The sequence below is a fragment of the Protopterus annectens genome, chromosome 4.part0, assembly GCF_019279795.1.
Source record: "Protopterus annectens isolate FY-2018-M chromosome 4.part0, PAN1.0, whole genome shotgun sequence".
Lineage (NCBI taxonomy): Eukaryota > Metazoa > Chordata > Ceratodontiformes > Protopteridae > Protopterus > Protopterus annectens.
The window spans coordinates 825,508,079-825,527,300 of NC_056733.1; the positions used below are offsets into that span (position 1 = coordinate 825,508,079).

Below are 19,222 nucleotides of genomic sequence, written 5' to 3' on the forward strand. Positions count from 1 at the left end.
ATCGCCCCTTACTGGCCTCACCAAATCTGGTTCCCCTTCCTGTGGCCTCATCTTCAGGAGGAGCCTTGGATTCTGGACCCAGTTCCAGATGATCTGACTTATGTCAGGGATGCTCCATCCTTCTCTTCAAACCCTCAAGTTGACAGCCTGGCTGCTCAGATTCCAAACATAGCCAGGCTACCTGACCTTTCACCTTCAGTGTAGTATATCCTGATTTCTTCTCATAAAGCTTCGAGGAGAAAATTGTATATCAGCAAATGGAAGAGGTTTTCCTCGTGGGCCTTGAAAAACCATATTGACCCTTTCTCTGCACATATATCTTCCATACTGGAGTTCTTAGCAAAGCTATTTCATGATGGGGCAGCTGCAGCTACTACTGGAATTCAGTTAGCAGCGTTCTCCAATTTCCATTTATGCCAAGCATGACTGAATGTCATGCCCCACAGACTTTGAAAAGCCTTCTTGAGGAGGGGTACCATTCTGTTAAGATCCCTCATTAAACCATCTCTAGCACCAGGGAATGTAAATTTTGTTATCCAGTATGATTCTTCCACCCTTTGAGCCTGCATCATCCTGTAACATGAAGTTCTTAGCTGTTAAGAAAATTGTCTTCCAGGTTATCACTTCAGCTAGAAGAGCTTCAGAGTTATAAGCATTGTCTATCAACCCCCCATATATGCTGTTCCACAAGGACAGTGTCACTTCGTACAAATCTGCCCTTTCTACCAAAAGTATGCTCAGAATCAAACTTAAACCAATCCCTAGGCTCACCAGTTTTCTTCCCTAATTATGGCAATAAGGCAGAATGTTACACCAACTAGATGTACATAGGCAATATGTTTTTACTTGCGTAGAACGAAGGACTTTAGAATAACTGACCAATTGTTTGCATCCTTCTCAGACTGCAGAAAACGTGCTCCAGTTATCAAGATCACTCTTTTCCAGATGGCTGTCGGATTGTATTACGTTCACCTACAAATTCCAGAACAAACAACTTCCTGATAAAGTAGGAGATCATTCTTCCAGAGCTATTTCTACCTCTTCTGCCTTTCAGGCTAAACTGCCAATTGATACCATTTGTGCTGCAGCAACATGGGCAAGACCTCATACCTTTATTACTGATTACAAAGTTGGTTTGGCCTCCAGGGGCAGGGCGTCTTGAGTCCACTGTCCTGAAGAATATTCTCCCTTGAGCCACCTGGGAAAAGATAGTGGTAGGGACGCTGTCCCAACCAGTACAGAATGAAGGCAAGGTAGGACAGCATCACATAAAGAAGTTGTCTACTTACCATAACGTTCCATGTGTGTTGTCCATCTCGCCTTCATTCTTACATCTCTCCCTCCTTCCCCCAGCCTTTAGCTCCTGGAGGACCGAAAGGATTCATATGGCAACTAATATTCTCTGACCCTCTTCTTGGCTTGTAAAATAAGTTTTTATATGCTTAATTAGTATACCAGCAAACCAGATATGGGGATTTCTCTATGGAGCATCATGGGATAGGGTGTAGGCCATGAGCTAGTTGAAGACCTCGAGCTTTTGTAAAAGGCCGAGTCGGAACAGAGGATCTGTTCCGAACCCAACCAGTACAGAATGAAGGCGAGATGGACAACACACATGGAAAGTTATGGTGAGTACCTAACTTCTTTTTTGTCTTTTGAATTTTTCAGAAACTTTTGAAGATCATAGTATTTGTTGAATAACTGGTTTGGCTATATTATGGGGTGGGGGGAGAGGGATATGTACATCAGGTATGTACATTTTTGAGAGTTTTATAGTTAGGCTAGGGTAGAATCCTTTTTGTGAAGGACAAGTATTCAGGAAAAGAGGAGATGGAGACAGCAGTAGGGAGGAAACATTTCTTCTTGTGTTAACATAAATACATGCCCTGTTTTTTTTTGTTTTTTTTTCATTGTAGATGTTTGTTTTGTTTGCAATAAAGAAAGTTTATTGCTTTGAGCAAGAAGGGGAGTTTTTTCTTGGGAGGATTTGTGAAGTAACCCAAATGGTAAAATCCTCCTGTCTTCAGCATCTGCTTTTAAAATGTCAGTACTGTCTGTACAAGCTGTATAAGTTCTGCTTATGTTTCCTGTACCTTCATTAATGAGTATGCTTATGTCCAGAGTGCTCATGTTTTAATCCATTGTTTATACTGTCTGTATTACTTTTTTGCAGCTGTTGCATGAAAGTGCTCATTCACATGTAGAAAAATACCTTGGTAATTAGGTGACAAAATAAAATGAAGTACGTGATTTTTTTAGCAGATATGTGAAGCATAACCACAGCTGGCTTTGCTTTGCATCATTGTACTATGTCAGTCGCAGTAGATGTACCAGTAACTTAACTAGACCACTGACTGCTTTTGCAGTTCAGAATCTGAGGCCTTTCTATTTGCTTGTTACTTTGCAGAGTGATTAAAATCAAGAGTGGACAGGATTGTGGTTTTAAGTGATGCTGGAGGGTGGCATGAAGCAAGCAGGAAGAAAATCGGGAATTAGAACCTTGGTTTGAGGTTCCTATACAGCACACTTAAGTCATTTACTTTCAGTTGTCCCCTACTCTCTTGGGGCAGTTCCTTTGCCAGCAAGAGATCAACCATTGTATTGGAAGACTATGCATTCAACTAACCCCTGAGAGATGCATTAGAAGATCACCACCATCAGTGTAAGTGAGAATGGGTTGAAATAACAGTTAACATGGCCTCCCAACCTTTGTCTGAGAAGATGTCACTAATGGTGGTTAAGGGCCTCAGATTTTACTCGCCCATGGTGAATGCTGGGTTCAGTTCTTGTTCTAAGAACTTTTTTGTCATGCGAAAATGTACTCGCATAATAGCTTCCTACTGAGAGTTGAGAATTCTCTTCAGATGACTGCTTTCATTAGGCCTGCATCTGCCCCTCCCCAAGATCTGCTTCTATCATTGGTCAAGTAAAACGTTTGCTTGATAGAAGCAAATTGAGCAGGTATATGTAAGAGCACATTACAAGATGGAGCAAGAGAAATGCGTGGAAACTGTACAATCCAGTGCTATTTTTGACCAAATCATCCATGGGTTGTGTGATCTGATGGGATCCGATCTCTGCAGTGACTGAAGAATTTGCTGTGGAGCTCCAACCTCTCCCCTACTCAGTCCTCTGCACTCCACATCAGCATCCCAGACCCAGATCTCATTTGCTGCAGTAGATTTCAGATGCTTCTTTGGTACATGTTTGCTTATCAAGCCTACATATCTTTGTCCTTCCCTATAGAGCTAAAATGTTTTCTCTGGAGTAGAAATAGTTCAGTAGTTAGATTTCAAAGTTAGTAGTAATTTAGGTTTGTTGCATTTTTCAGACTAGACTCTTTATAGGTAGCTGGGGTTATTTTGTAGTTGTTGACTGTCTTTTTCACTGAAATCTTATTACATTGTTATTGTTGGTGTATTTAGATCTTTTCTCGAACAGGGTCCAATATGTCTGAGATCCAAGGCTTCAAAAAATGTTCAGACTGCTGCCATATGCCCAGGACCCTGTGCACTACAATCACAGTAACGTGCCACTACACCATCTAAGCTGTTTATTGCTTGGGGGCAGAGTTTTTAGAGACCCCTTGTCAGGCTTGAGTTTCTTTCAGTGCTAGGGCTCTTCAGCAAAGAAAAGTTGGTAATCAAGTGACCTTTGCCTGCTGAGCCAGCCCTCCACTTCTCCAGTGACTAAGGAAAAGAAGGGTAGAGAACCTAATGAGACTAAAGCAAAGGAAAAATCCAAGGATAGGGATATCAGTATTGACAAACCAGAAAAATCAAGAAAGGACTACAGAATCAGATCTGAAGATTCCTCTGAGATTGGATCAGTCAGTCTCTCGGATCCCTTCACCACTGATGAGAACCAGTTGAGTCCCAGGCTACACTCGCCAATCTTTCAAGACAGGAAACCTTCATCTTTAGCTTTGTCCACCTAGTCCTACAGGAGTTCCAAACAAGAGATCGACAGGGTGATGAGATTTCTGGGAGTGCAGATTCAGCTCTGAGTTCTGTTGGTACTGTTGCCCTTGAACGTACAGAGCATGGTGCCAGCTACTCCATTACAAATTCCGAGACTGATCTGACTTTTGGATTTGGTTACTTTGGTCACGATTTGTCCCAAGGTAACTGTGTCGGGACCAGTAGCATTCTCTACTTTGACTCCGACTGGATCCCTTCATCTTTCTGGCCCAACACACTAGGAGCTGGCACACATTTGAGCGAGAGTCTTCAGTGTTGCAGGCTGGGAGGAGGTATTGACACCAAGACACTTGGAGCCATCCCTGCCTTTGAGTCTCCGTGCTTGATAGCTCGGCACAAGAGATCTGCTTAGGAGTCGAGACCTTCCGGTTCTGAGAGGTCTCTTCTGACCCTAATGTCAAGGAGTTCCTCAGAACCAATAGTGTCTTTGGCCTTCAAGGCTTTTCAGAGTACACTCTACTCCAAGGCATGTGACCTTTACCCCGGCCAAACCACTTGAGATGTGTACTGAAACAGGCTGTCTTCATAATCACCCTATTAGACAGGGACAGCCAGAACCAAGACCTCAGGAAGTTCATGTAATAAGCTGCCTGCCTGATTTGTAACTCTGATAGTCCCACAGAGCAGGTTCACCATAAGCAAACGTATAAGCAGAAATGCACACTCATCTCTTGAGTCCATCACTGACTATACAGACTTTGATGGAGAAGGATCCCCACCTGAAGATGTCACCTTCAGTGAAATTCTGGAATTGATGAAATGGGGGGGGGGGGGGCACTTTTGATTCTACTCCAGAATTCTGTGTTCCTGAAGGTCTTTGGATCCGGTCCATCAACATCCTAGGTGGGTACCCCCTACTGACCCCTTAGTGGACCCGATAGCACAGTGGGCATGGAAGAACCTGAACATGGTGGAAGCCTTACCTTAAAAACCTGATAAAATTTTATCCGCACTTTGATAGAAAAGACTGGAGCAAGGGACCAACTGTAGATGCAGTGGTGGTAGCTCCAGCAACGAAAAAAGAACTCTCAGAAGAGAGCACCTTTGTCCACCCCCACCCCTCAATGAGCCCAGGGCGTTGGATCATTTTGGGAAACGTACCTATGCTTTTGTGTCCTTTGCTCTGCGAGTGCTGAACTACCCAACTCACGTCACTTTATTCCAGAGGGATTTGACCAAGGAGATTTCCATATCTCTCAAATAGATCCGTCCAACAGATATCCAGAAAAAGGTGGAATTTCTGCTATCAACCCTACAGTCATCTAACAGGTCCAGGCGTCTGATTTTCCAATGCAGCTGATGGTCCAGAGAGCAGCAGGCACTGGCATTACAGTCTGCCAGTGTGCTTTGACGTTTCTTTGTGACTTTGCATAAAGTTTCAAGATGTCCTTCATGAATGCCCCTTTTGATGGTCTACCTTATTCGAACCAAAGGTGAAAGACTTTGAAGTCGGCAAGATTACAAGAAAACCCTAACCAAGCTAGAGTTGTGACTGTGTGATCCCTTAAGCTTCAGTGACAGAGGCCTATAGGATATATGCAAATGACCCCTTAAGGACATCAAGTGTTTCAGCTATGAGGCTTCTGAATATCCATGAGTTTTTACTTTTTCTTTCAGGCCAATCAAACCAAACCCCATTAGCTGCAGACATGCATGTTTTGACCTTATGACCTCTTCAGCACAGCATAAGTGGACTGTTTGGCTATACTTCAGAAACGCAGGGTCTTTACACCCAGCTGATCATTACCATTAAGGTTCCTGCAAAATATCCCAACTAGCATCCAAAACCAAAAAGTAAAAAGATGACACAGACCAATTATAAAAAAACTACAAGAAAAGCGTAGCTAAGCTAGAGTTTTCTCTGTGTGATACTTTAAACCTATATGCAAGTGGCCCCTGAAGGACATCATGTTTCAGCTGTGTGGCTTCTAAAATTAGATTATTTATGCTTGCTCTTCAATGGACTCCAGCTGTTCAATGGTCTTTTCTTCAACCCCTGCTTTTTCCAGTCAAGCAAATGTCATCAGTTGGTGGATCCAGTCAGATTAAATTTATTTAGGATGACCTTTTATTCTACTGCCCCTGATGGCCACAATGACTACAGACACCTCTCAACTGGGGTGGGGGAAATTTCTGTGGAAGGACAATCCAAGGCACGTGGTCCCCCCCCCCCCCCAAGAGACCACCAGTCTGCATATAAATATACAAGAGATGAGAGCAGTCCTATTAGAGTTGCAGGCCTTTCAAAATGCTCTTCCTCTAGGGGTCTATTGCATTTCAGACAGGCATGTCTGTAGTCTGGTACATCAACAAACAAGGAGAAACTATCTTACCCCCTCTGCAGAGAGGCCATGAGAGTATGGTACAGTCTCCTCGGACTGTGTTGTTGCAGTGCAAATACCAGGGAAAATCAATGCGTCAGTGGACAAATTAAACAGGTCTATTCTGATGCCTCATGAGTGTCTGCCTGTGCAGAAAGAATTTTCCATCATTGGGACCAACCTTGCTGTGACATCTTTGCATCCCCTCACAAGTGCAGCAGGTACTTTGTTGTTATCCCACCCCTCAGAGGGAGTCAGAGAGAGATGGTCAAGTCCACGTTTGGCCCGCATATGGTCTTTATGCATATCCCCCTCATCCCTTAATTCCCAAATTTCTGCAGAAAGCAAGCTGGCTGAAGAGCTTAGTCATCCTTTTTGCCCCCTTCTGGCCCCTACAGTTATGGTTCCCCTGCCAGTGGTCTCACCTTCGTTAGCCTCCATGGATACTGGAAAAGTCCCAGATCTCCTCTCGCATCCCTTAGGCATCAGACATACCATTATTTAGGCCCTCAAGCAAACTGCAGCGTTTCTCAACTTCCAGTAATGGTTAAACAGCCCATACTCTCTTCAGTGGTATGTACCATTATTTTTATCCTCGCAAAAAAGACTGCTAAAAGTTTTTATAAGAGCAAGTGGAAAAGATTTCCTTTGGACCTTAAAATGAGGTGGATCCTTTTTCTGCTCCAGTTTCTGCAGTACTTGAAATTTTGGCAATCCTTTTTAAAGAAGAGAGATTTTCTTTCTATGATTAATCTACAATTGGCAGCCATTTCTAATTTCCATACAGGAGACAAAAATTATTCCTTGCCTTCTTCCAGATTTTACAAAGCATTTCTAAAACAATTTTTCTTCTCAAGGATCCTTCATCTCCCTGGGATCTAACTGTTGTTTTGCAAGATTTAACTCGTATACCTTTTGTACCTTCAGCTATAACTGATTGAAACTCCTTTCATGAATAAGACTTCTTTGTAGCTATTAGTTCTGCATAGAGAATATCTGAATTCCAGGCTCTTTCTTCAAAGACATCGTACGTTATTTTCCATAAAGACAGGCTTACCTTACAGACAAAACCCTTCCTTTTTATCTAAAGTAGCTTCTGAAACTAACATTAACCAATCCATTCATTTACCAGTCTTTACAAATTTTTCAAATAAAGGAGAATATATGCTTCATCTCCTTGATGTACACAGATAGTTGCATTTTTATCTTCACAGGACAAAATAAATCAGAAAATCAGATCGGGTATTTGTTTCCTTTTCACCAGAAGAACTGGGTTTCCCAGTTTCTAAAGTCACTTTAGCCAGATGGATCACTGCTTTGTGTTTCTTGGATCTATTCTTAGCAAGGAATTACTCAGTACAAATTTGATCCTATCTAGAAATAGGACCTGCTTTGGCTTTGCAGTACTCTGGAATATCCTTCCATGAGGGCCACCTAAAGTCAGTCTAGCTGGGGACTCTGTCCCATGTGTTGAATGAAAAGGACAATGTCAGATTTAAAACTTGCGTATTTACAATAACTAAGCGTCTGTATTGTCAATTTTCTTTCTTCCTCAACTTCTCCCCCATCATCCTCCTTCCTTAAATCATCTGGAGAAACCTGTTGGAGTGTTTTTGGAACTTAGTTCCAGGTTTGAGCCCTTTTTTCTGTTGGTTATTCCTGTCTCTGTCTAGCTTAGAAGATCCTTAGGGCAACAGACTTGATCTGAGGTATTGAGGATGGACTAAGGCATTATGGGTAGGAGTTCGAGAGTTGGATCCAAAGTCTAGAGTATACGTCATGGTTGTATCTGAGGATTATCAGATCCTAACCCATGTGTTGAGGAAGAATGAAAATTGATAAAAACAGATGCATAGTTATCGTGAGTATATAACTTTTAATTTTTGATGGAAAACCCTGTGAAGGTAACTTTTTGCCTTTACAAAATGGTTGGTGAATGTGGTCTCAGGACAAGATGGATACACACTGATGCTTTAGGCTTCATTTAAAGAAATATATCCTGAATCATTTACTTCAGTGGTGCCTCTGTAGCTCATAATAGGGTGCTCCTCAAATGCCTTACTGTGACTTCAACACAGGAATTTTCTTTTTTTTTTCATGGATGACTGTTGGCAGTTCATTTCTGTGCCTTTCCTTGAGAGGTCTTTTGTGGGGTGCTACATTAGCTTAATTCTTTGACACCTCTGTTAAATCATCTCAAAACAAGTGTGAATCATCCAGTTCACAGGGGCTATGTAGACTTTGTACTTACTACAAGGCTTCCTTTTCTCCATATCAGGCATTTGGTATTGATTGTTATAATGAGCCAAGTTTCTTGTGAGCATGGAATTCAGACTTGTTTAAAGCCTGTATTTCCACAGTTCTTCAGAAGTCTGAATTTCGGCTTTGTTGACAGTAGCTAATTATAACATTCCTTTTTATTTGTTTCCCATCCCTTTTGGCATGACCTGCCTGCTGGTCCTTCCCACCAAACCTGGAATTGATACCTCTATTCTTCCAGTGCCTGTGGCATATCTAGCTTGTAGGTGCCTCAGTGCAGAAATGAGGCTCACACAGATCTTTGACTAGAATTCATGGAGTCCCCCAAGAAAGGGAGAGGTGCATATTTTCTTTGGAGCTGAAGACTGCCCTTTGCTTACCTCTAGGTTCTTGAATGTGCACCATATAAGGCAGGTTGTTTGTGGTGTGGAACCACCTGAGCAAACAAGGCAGAATGAAGTCCTACTGCAAAGAAGCACTTTAGTTATGGATTTAGTTTTTGGAGTGATTTTAAATTTGTCATCATTCCAGAAGAAAAAGACATGGGAACAGTCCAAGTTCCATTTTTTTTTACTCCTTTATCTGAATCAATAGATGTGCATTCCTTGCCATAGTGCAAGGGAGTTGAGGGACTGTTTGTGTACATTGTCTTTACCTTTCATTTACTAACATGTCTCCTAGTGAAGGTTGGACTAGAAGGTTCCATACTCCAGATTTGTTTCTTAGCGACACTGGAGAAACCTAGTCTCCAAGGAAGGACAAAATTCAGCATTATGGCTTTATTTCTTGTTTAGGATGACCTCTTCCTACCTTTGTATCAGTGAAAAAATGCTATAGATTTTGAAAGGCTTGGGGACCCCCCCCCAAAAAAAGTGCAGTGAGAAATGGATACAAACTTTGTTTTTGCAGAGGATCAAGGCTTGGTCTGTCTATTGGACAGATCAAACGTTCTTCAGTTAGTTTGGAAAGTGTTGAATGGTGGTGCTGGAAGAACATCCAGCAGTGTTCTGACCAGGGGGTTTCCTGTGGGACAGATTCCATGTATCTTTTGTGCAGGGCTTTGCTTCGTATCCCTCAAGTTAGAGAATAATCAGATCTGAGGCTGGACATTTACCAAACATGGCAGAAATCCTTCTTGCCAGAATATTCTTTTCAGCAGTTTGCAAAAATCACATACAGAGTACTTTTGTGGTGTTCTCCTGCTAATAATCACACACCATCCTTGGGATCTTAAATTTTAATGTCCAAGAGGCTTTCCCCACCAGTTAACCATACCTCATCGGTGGTCCTTTATCAACACAGCTGAGTGGAATTCATTACTACATACGTTCTGGTATTCACGGAGATGAGAGTTGTCTGATTACTAATCCCTTAATTCATCTTAAGGTAGGTGGTCTTGGTGATTTCCTTGAACCAGACTATTCACCCTCTATTTTTCACAGATGTCCAGAAAAGAGGTGACTTCTTATCACTGAGTACTGACTGCTCAAGACTTGCCTCATAAAGGTTAGGAACTTCTACATGGGTACATATCCTGTGCTTTGAGAAGGGAATGAACCAGCAGAATGTTCAAGTAGGCTCATATGCATCCCTTTGGTGTTGGTAAAGGCCATTCAGTTCAAGATGTGGCTTGTTGTAACTCTTAACTGGGATGTCTGTGTAAATTGTTTTTTGTGCTATAGTTATATGATCACATGTACACACTTAAAGCTAGTATGGCTTGAGCCCATTTTAGTAAGGCTGTCCTACAGTGAATTTTTTCTTTAAGGACTTTCTAGCCTGGTCATGTTAATAATGCTTGGAAAGTTGTTCCATTACCTGGAGATATTTCAGAAAACCTCTGAGATACAAATGAGAATATTCATCACGCCATATAGCTTTAAAAGGGATACTAAAAGGTGCCTGTCATTTATCCTTTACCTTTTGATCGTGGCTATGTCTCTAACTCCTTGTGCACATATGTTTAGTTCATTGTTTAGCAGGGTAGAGTGCTGATCGTAATGGATCAATTTCATGCTGAGGCCACAGAAAACACTTGAACATAATGTTTTCATTGTCTGTAGAATATTAAAATATTGCTTTAAGACACGGGCAGACGTACATTAATTGAAACGAAACCATGTTAACACTTTTTCATTTACACTGTACATGTTTTCTTTTTTTACCACCATCATTCAGTCCAACATTGCATAAATTATTCAATTCCTGCCTCCTTTAAACAACATTCCTCCTCAGGAACATTATTCTGCATGTATTGTTCCCACAAATTCCATTTATTCCTATGTAATTTGCAATTCTCCTTTTCTCTCTCCTCCAGTTTTTCTGTTTTGTAGTATTCAATACTTCAAATACAGTTGGGTTTAGATTTTGATTTCCATTTTCTGGGAAGTGCTTTTTTGGTAGTCAACTGAATAAAAGTTGGGCCTTACTATGCCTAGGCAATTTAAATCCTGTGTCAAAATTCTTTCCTTAGTTACATCCATTTGGTCCCACAATATTTCTGAAAAATATTTCCTTATTTCTTGAGCCCTCCACCTTTTATAACCTTTTGCTTGTGTTGTATATATGAGCCTTAATTGTGTGCCCTAAATCCTAAATCACTTTGTGCTTTTGGGCGATTCAACTTATCACGCTTTAACTCCTGCTCCCAACTCTTCCCCTGGTCAATAAAAATATGCCTGACCTAAATATAAAACTAGAGACAAAAACATTTTCACTGCTTGTATCCTGCTATCCATAAACAAGAGCTTATAGTTTCCCTGATTTTGCATTGTCTTTTGTTTAGTCTCTTCCCACATATTCTTAGCTGCCTTAGCAGAAGCTTTTTTTTCATGGTCCTAAGTACTTTATGTTGGGTTCCTGTAAATATGGGATTGCTGAGCTAAGTCATGAGGGGGGCATGTAATTTATGGCTGTAGCCTTTGTTTTATCCTCCCTGTGGTCGCATGGGTTTCCTCCGGGTGCTCCAGTTTCCTCCCACATCCCAAAGACATGCTGTAGGTGGATTGGATACTCTAAATTGGCCCTAGGCGCGAGTGTGTGTGTGTGTGCCTTCCGTGTAAGGTTGGGCTCTGGGCTGGCAACTCGACACCATAAAGCTCCACTGCCAATCATGAGCGGACAGGTGATCCACTGTGGCGACCCCTAACTGGGAAAAGCCAAAAGAAGAATTTTATATTCTGAAAACACTTGAAACTGTTTCAAAACGTTTTATAACACAGTCATGTCCTTTTGTGGATTGATCAAGTACAAAATATCTGCAAATAAGACCAACTTTTCTTTACTATTCCAGTTGTATACTTGAATTTCTGGGTCCCTTACTTTCTTTGCCAGTGGCTCTAAATATAAAGCAAATAAAAAAGGACACCCCTTTCTAATCCCTGTTTTCAAATGCAAGTTTTCTGAAAGGAACTCTTCTTGCCTCTAACCCTTCATATATTCTCTTAATTAACCTTATTATTGTATCGGGGAATGTAATCACTTCCTTTGCCATACTGTCATAATCCCAGCTTACTCTAAATGCTTTCTCTGCAAAGACCCACCAATAACAGCATTTTGTTCTTGTATTCTGCTTCTTGTCAAATGTTTACACCCCCCCCCCCACAAAACTACATTCATCCTTATCTGTCAATTTTATCATCACCTTTACTATTCTTTTAGCTAGTATAGACATAAATGCAAACACATTAATCATGGTTTAAAGTTGAAATGGGTTTATATATGAGGCTGGTTTGTGTTTGACCTTTGTGGTTAATACAGCAACCAAATTTTTCTTCCAAGTTCTTAGTGCTTCCTCTCCTTTTAAAATACTATTAAAATCATCCAGCTCTATATTCTCTTCCAAACTTCAACAGGAATACTATCTGTTCTTAGAGACTTCTGCATATTAATTATACATCAGTTTTATTTCATCTCCCCCAATCTTGACAATTCGTTGTTGATCCCTCCTCTTCCTTCTAATCTTGGCATAATTAGTCTTCCATAAATATTTCCATTTTTGCTTTCTTGCTTACCACATTCCTCTGCATTATACAAATTTGAATAAAATTTCAGAAATACCTCTCATACGTCTAAGGGATCACTGACTATATTTTTCCTGCAAGTTTGGTGACAACCCTTCTACTTTGTCACCTAAGCTGCTGTGTGAAAAGTTTGTTGCGCACTGGAGTTAACTAATTGCTTAACAGCAATCTTTCTAAGCTCATGCATGTTATCTAAATACTCCATTATTTTCTCTTTAGCACTTTTCAGTTGCTCTTCCTATTGCTATGTGCGATTCCCCTTATTCTATAATATTTTAACCTTTATCAGCCCCTCCAGATTCCATTTCATAACCATATTTGTCTTTTATTCCTACCCTATTTTAAACTCCATTTTCACTTTATCCCACTCACTAGCTATTCCTTCTGAAGAAATGTCTGTCTTCCCTAATAACTCTTGAATAATTTTCACTACCAATTCATAAATTTCTCTTTTAACAGGTAGATGGGGAAAGTACCAAAGTTTAATTTTATTGGAGCATTATCTGAAATGGTTATTAGATGCGTCAAAGCTTGCAGATGCATATGTTCTTGTGAAATATAACTTCTATCCAGTCTAGCTCAGTTATTATATCTTTGGGAATATGTAAATTCTGCCAGTTCCTAATGCTGAATTCATGTCATCCATACCAAGTATTTTTATACATTTTATCAGTAATGTACCCTCTCCTGTTATATTTTCTCTTCTGGGTTCACCGATACATCCACACTGTTGCAAATCACATTCCATCTCCCACCTATAAGTAGTTCCCTGCCAAAAGCTGATTTTTCTCCCACATTTCTTAAGCTCTGTAATAGCAGTTTTGGTGAAATATAAACAATGCCAGCAAAATCTTCTTGCATTGCCAGTAACTCCTTGCTGCCACAAATCTACCATTATCTTTTTTCCTTTCCTATCATTATTGGAACCAGTCTAGCAATCAGTATTACTTCCCTTTTCCTTTGTCCATGATATTCCGTTGAATATCCATCTTGAAATCCTTTTTGTAAAATTCACATGCTTGTTTCTTTCCAGTTTGCACTCTGCATTTCTTAATATAATTCAATACTTTTTTCTTTTTGTCTATACCTGTAAGTCCATTTACATTTCCAAGATACTATGGATAGAGTAGCCATGATGATAAAAAGCTATTGTTCCCACTTGTTATACATGGCAGTTTTTATAAATGTATATTTCCAACCTTTGTCTTAAATGCACAATGATTGGCAAGACTGATCTTTTATACACTTTTTTCCTTATCTCCATTTGAACGTATGTTACATTTCTCAAGATTCTTTGCTTTAATGAAAATCCTTAAACAAAACACTAAGTAGTTTCAGAAAGCCCCCATTCCCTATTAACTTGGAACACACACAAAACTATATACATTTTGAAAATATGAAGTTTCACCCTCTAAATAGGAACAAGTGCCTAGAATAGACAGCTGTCCCCACAGGCATAACCTAATCTAAAATTAGTTTCCCGTGCTAGTGTGTTCTCACTTACACTGATTGTGGTCTGTGCTTTTCTTATCTCCGTTCCCCTCCAGGATGTGAAAAACAGCTTGTAGATGTGAAAAACAGCTTGTATTATTTCAGAAACATTCACTGTTAGCCCTAAGAAAAAGTGCACTTGGCTATCTTTAAGTATTAATTATGCACTGTTCTGTTAAATGAATTGTGTGCTGGGGAGGCTACTATTTCTTCATTTCCCAAAAGTTCAAATGTTTTTTCACTGAACTGATTTTCATTGTACCTTTAACTTTTGGAATTTCACTGAGCAAAGTATTCTCAAAACTAGCAGGCTTAATTGACTGCATCTGCAGACATCTTATTTACTTGTAAAAGTACTCAGAAATTGGAAAAAGACATCAACTAGCAGATGCATGAAGGAATTTTGTAAATTTCATTCCGAACAGAATGTACAGAATTTCTCTGGCTTACCTGCCTTTAGCTGCAGACTTCTTGTCTCACTGAGAACATTTGCTAATAAGGCAAAAAAGCTAATGTCTTAATTTGTCATGCTTTTCATTATTTCATCCAAGTATTTCCTTACAAAAAACTTTATAGCTTAAGCCAGTGGCATTAATCTAGACACCCATCCTTGTAAATACAAGGGAAGTTATATTAGTTCTACATATAATGTGATCAGTACACTTTGCAACCCACCCCAACCCGAGGTCACACCATTATATTAACTTAAACCTGCTTTGGTTCAGCCTTTCTTCTCTTGTTATACTGTAAAATCTATTTTTTTACAATTTCATAGGTAACATTTACTTTAACACATTTGTCACTGAAAAACTCTCCCCACACATTTAAAATATTCCTGACTCCACACTATAAAAACTGTTTTACATTATAACATGCAGTTTATCATTAAACATTTTATACAAATACTAAATTACTTGGTTACTGCTTTTTTTCCTCTGTCTTCTAAACATTAGACATAATGTGGGTAATATGGTTTATAGTCCACCAACAAAAGTCCATTCTTTTATCACCCATTTTTATTTACAAAGTTGTATTTCATAAATGTGATTGAAATTAGTAAATACATGTGAGATTATAAAGCAGTGTTGCTGTTCTTCCTGATCATCTGTATCAACCAGCAGTAGACTCTAGTTCAAGTCTGAGTTGCTCCTGATTCTTTTAGTAATTTTCTTTGCTTTTTTTTTCTGCCTCAAACATGGTTTATGGCAACATCTGAAAAGGTTTCACTGGCAAAGTCTGATCTTTTTTCTCAGAATGAGAAGCAGAGTCCCCTTCCGTTTGCTAGCTCACATTTTGTTTGATAAATTTCATGCTTAGGCTGTTTTGCATCAAAAAAGGTCTTTGATACTCAAGGGAAAAATGCTCAGACAGCTGGAATATAGCACCGTGTTTCTCTCGCCTACCTCAATGCATTTCCTTATTACTAGGATAATTTTGCTTTTCTGCCTGACGTAGATGAAGTAAACATATTCCAGAAATGTTTTTTTGTCTCTGTTTAATACTTCTGCCACTGTTTTGTCAGGGTTGGGTCTTTCTGCTGTTGTGATTGCATCTTTACTAATATAGGTCTTAACTGCTTTCTCATGGCCAGGTTTGGAGCATATACTTAATTGCCTTTTCAGTTAGCAAATCTTGCTGTAGAACACCAGTCCAGTTGCCTATTTATGCTTTTATAAAATTAATAGTCTGTTCCTTCCAGTTCCTCCGGTACAGCAGAAAATCCGTTTTTCCTCTGGGCACGCTGTCTTCTAACTCTTGAAACGGCTCTTTGCAAGAAGTCTTGTATTCAGCCAACCTTTTCTTCTTTTCAACCCTTGACTTTTACAGGTTTGTCATTTCATATGAATAGCTAGTAAAGCTTTTTGTTGAAGTATTCCTTCAATGTAATCATGTCTAAGTAAATTTGATTTTTTTCCCTGTAAATTACTGAAAGCCATCTCTTGAATCAAAGCTGAAGTTTGAGCTGCTTTTTCTGGCCAGCAGCAGGATCCTTCCCATCAAGTGTTCCCTCTGCCTTTTCTGGCTGATATTCTTCCAGGTTCTCTCTCATCTCAGCTGGGATCCTGACAGTGTATTTATTAGCTAGTAACTGAGCTTTACCCAAGCTGATATCACTGTCTGTAATTTCTCAGTTTCTTTTTTCACACTAGGAGATGAAATTAAGCTGCTGATCAGTGTGCAGCCATTTTGGAAGTCCCAACATCTGAACATAATGGTTATTAAAAGCAGAGTCCCACCGAGGTTGCAGACTGTTTGTAATACCAGAGTCTGTAAACATGTAATTTAGTTAACTTCTACTTACAGAATCGCATTTGTCTGCATACAGTTATTGAAAGAAAAGAGGAAAAATAGGGAAGTATGCCTCAAGAGGAGGTTGTCTTGAAGGGTCATGTTATAAAAAGTACCAGAGTGGCAACTAGAATGAGTGGGAAGATTTAAGGTCAGCATGAAATTAGGTGAAGTGCCCTTAAGGAAAGCTTTTTGTGTTGGGATGGTTTGTGAAGATGGATTTTGTACTTGCTGTAAAATTTTAATCTTAAGTGGTGGTGGGGGGGGGGGATTTCCAGAGCTTGAGCTAACTAGAACTAAGGGAACTTATTTTAGAACTGAATTGTTGAATGTTTTGACTAAATGTTTGGTTTTACATAAGACTGGCTTTCAGCTGGCAGTATCAAATTTATTATATGATGTCCCATAAAGCAAGTTTGAAGCCAGATGATTGTTATCTTCAATGAGGATCGCACCTTCTGCAAATGCAGATGCTGAATATTGTTATAATGCATGCTGAATATACCAGAAAGATAATTGCACTGGTTAGATTTCCTTAAGTCCCTCAGAGAGCTACAAATATGGATTGCACTTTTTCATTCTTTATAGTATAAAAGGTACATTTTAATGGGGTCATTGATATTTGTTTGGTAGATCTGTGACTTTGGATTGGCCCGTGTTGCTGACCCAGACCATGATCACACAGGGTTCCTGACAGAATATGTAGCTACACGATGGTACAGAGCACCAGAAATAATGTTGAACTCTAAGGTAAGCAGTAAAACAAATATTGATGTTTTAACGTCATAACAATTTATTAAATTATCTTACAAAGATGTCTTTCTCCTAAGAAATTGCCATGTGTTTTTTTCTGCATTAGCCGAGGGAGAGCACTGAACCTGAATTTGTCAGCATGTGAAATATCAAAGCATTCTTACCAAGGCAGAGATGAGATACAAAGCAAAGTAATGCACAGTAGCAAACGGGTTGTAGCATACATTTACTTGCAGTTAAACAACTGACCACTTCCAAGAAAATCAGAGAAAAAGTGAATTTTACAGTATCTGTAGGTTACTAGACCCAAGATATCAGACTTGGGTTACATAATCTCTGACAATTTGACAGATTTCTTAGCAGTAGTCTTGCCACTTAAAAGTATTGTTGCATGGAGAGCTTAGCCATTGGTGGAAGGCTGCATTTCCACACACTTGTATACCACATTAGCCACATCAGATTCTGATGTTCCATGAAAATAACATTTAGCTACATTTGATAAGCAGCACTTTGTAGTTTTCAAAGCTGACAAGTTTCAGCTGCCTACATGCTTTCTCTCTTGTCAGTAACAACCTAATTTAGTTGTAGTAAACAGTGAAGTTGTAGGTAACCAGAATTCCATGATTTGTATGTTTGTGCAACATTGGTTGTCTGGTATGAATTGTAAATTTGAGATGTAGAAAGGAGCATTGCATGTTTTACACACAAATCCGTGCAGAAGTTTTTGAACTGACCATGAGCTGATAAGTGTTGATGGGGGATATAGTGTGTGTAATGACTTAACTATTGAATTTTGTAGTGCCACACACACACGTTGCATTTCACTGTATGGTAGTTCTGTTGTGCATTACACATTGATATTGGCCATCTGCCGGGTAACCATATGGGTGCTTGTATGTGTGAGCACAGCACTGATTTTGGTTGTTACTGTTTAACCTTATAAGCTTTATTTAACTCGGTGCATTTATAAAGCTGTTGCAGGTTGTGCAGCTATTTTGCAGTTCAGACTGCAAATCTTACATAAGTGGTTTTAAATTTTTTTTTTTCTTTTTCAACCATGAGCCAAGCCAGAAGACAGGTTCATAGTTACTAGCCTTGCAGTCCACGAGACTGTTGAGGAGCACAGCCCAAATTCCTAGTTACCCCCAAGCACTGTCTAGTTAAGTGACTTAAGTTGCACAGTACACAAATGAGGGCTGAGGGAATCAAACCCTCTATCACAGAAACTACAACTTACAGCCTTAATCCTCTGTGGCAACTACCAGACTTGATAAAATATTAGTGATAAAAATAACTGTGTACTGTTTTATAAAGAATTTGAGTGGACTTGTCAGAAATAGTCAAGTAAACAATTTGAGAAGAGTGCAAGTTCAAATTATGCAAGTAAACTAATAATTTTAAGAGAAATAATGATTTGGGACTGTTTTAAATATTTCCTAGTTCAGCCGCTATCTCATGTCCCTAAAGCACTGATGCTTGTCGAGTGATTTTAGGTAGTCAGTAAGCTAAAATCTCAACCATGAGAAACTCCGCTTTCATTTGCTGTAGCAGAAGGTATGATAGAAGTTAGGTTTTTCACTTTAGTAGTCTGTGGCAAAGAATGGTGGACATAATCATTGCAAACCTCTGTTTGCTTCAGTGTTAAATATATCCTGTATGATATTGTTGTGAAGCTATACCCTCTGTTGAACATTTCCACAGGATTATCATTTGAAAAAACATATACATTTCCTAAATTATTTTTTCATTGTCTTAAACAGAAGTTTTAGATGCAAAGCAAGCTAAATCTGCAATCTTATCAAGTCTTTGATCTAGTAACTGAATGTTTCCTTGCTCTTCTGAAATTATTTTCCATAATTGCTGCTTACAACCTTCTGTCAGGCAGTAGCAGTCCCGCAGCATAGTGTACTGGTATAGCTTCAACTGGAACCATTAGTCCAGTGGTGTCGTCATAGCCGTTCCTCAGTGTTATCACTTTCATTGGGTAGAAAGATCGAAGGTCTCTCATATCTTGTCTCGTAAGTTAATATTGAGCTACTTGCTCCAGATTGATCACTGACCTTGCCTCAAAAATGTGTGCTTTGCATTCTGTGTGAGATTTGTATTA

The 19,222-nt window shown here is 39.5% G+C and overlaps 1 protein-coding gene across 1 annotated transcript in view; it reads left to right on the forward strand.

Annotated features, from left to right (window-relative positions):
• The window catches only part of LOC122799600 (mitogen-activated protein kinase 1-like), a 605,676-nt gene that overhangs the window by 288,017 nt on the left and 298,437 nt on the right, over positions 1-19,222 (forward strand). Inside the window, exon 4 of the mRNA XM_044068770.1 lies at positions 16,996-17,112. Coding sequence (XP_043924705.1) covers positions 16,996-17,112 — 117 coding nt within the window. The remainder of the gene's footprint in view (positions 1-16,995; positions 17,113-19,222) is intronic.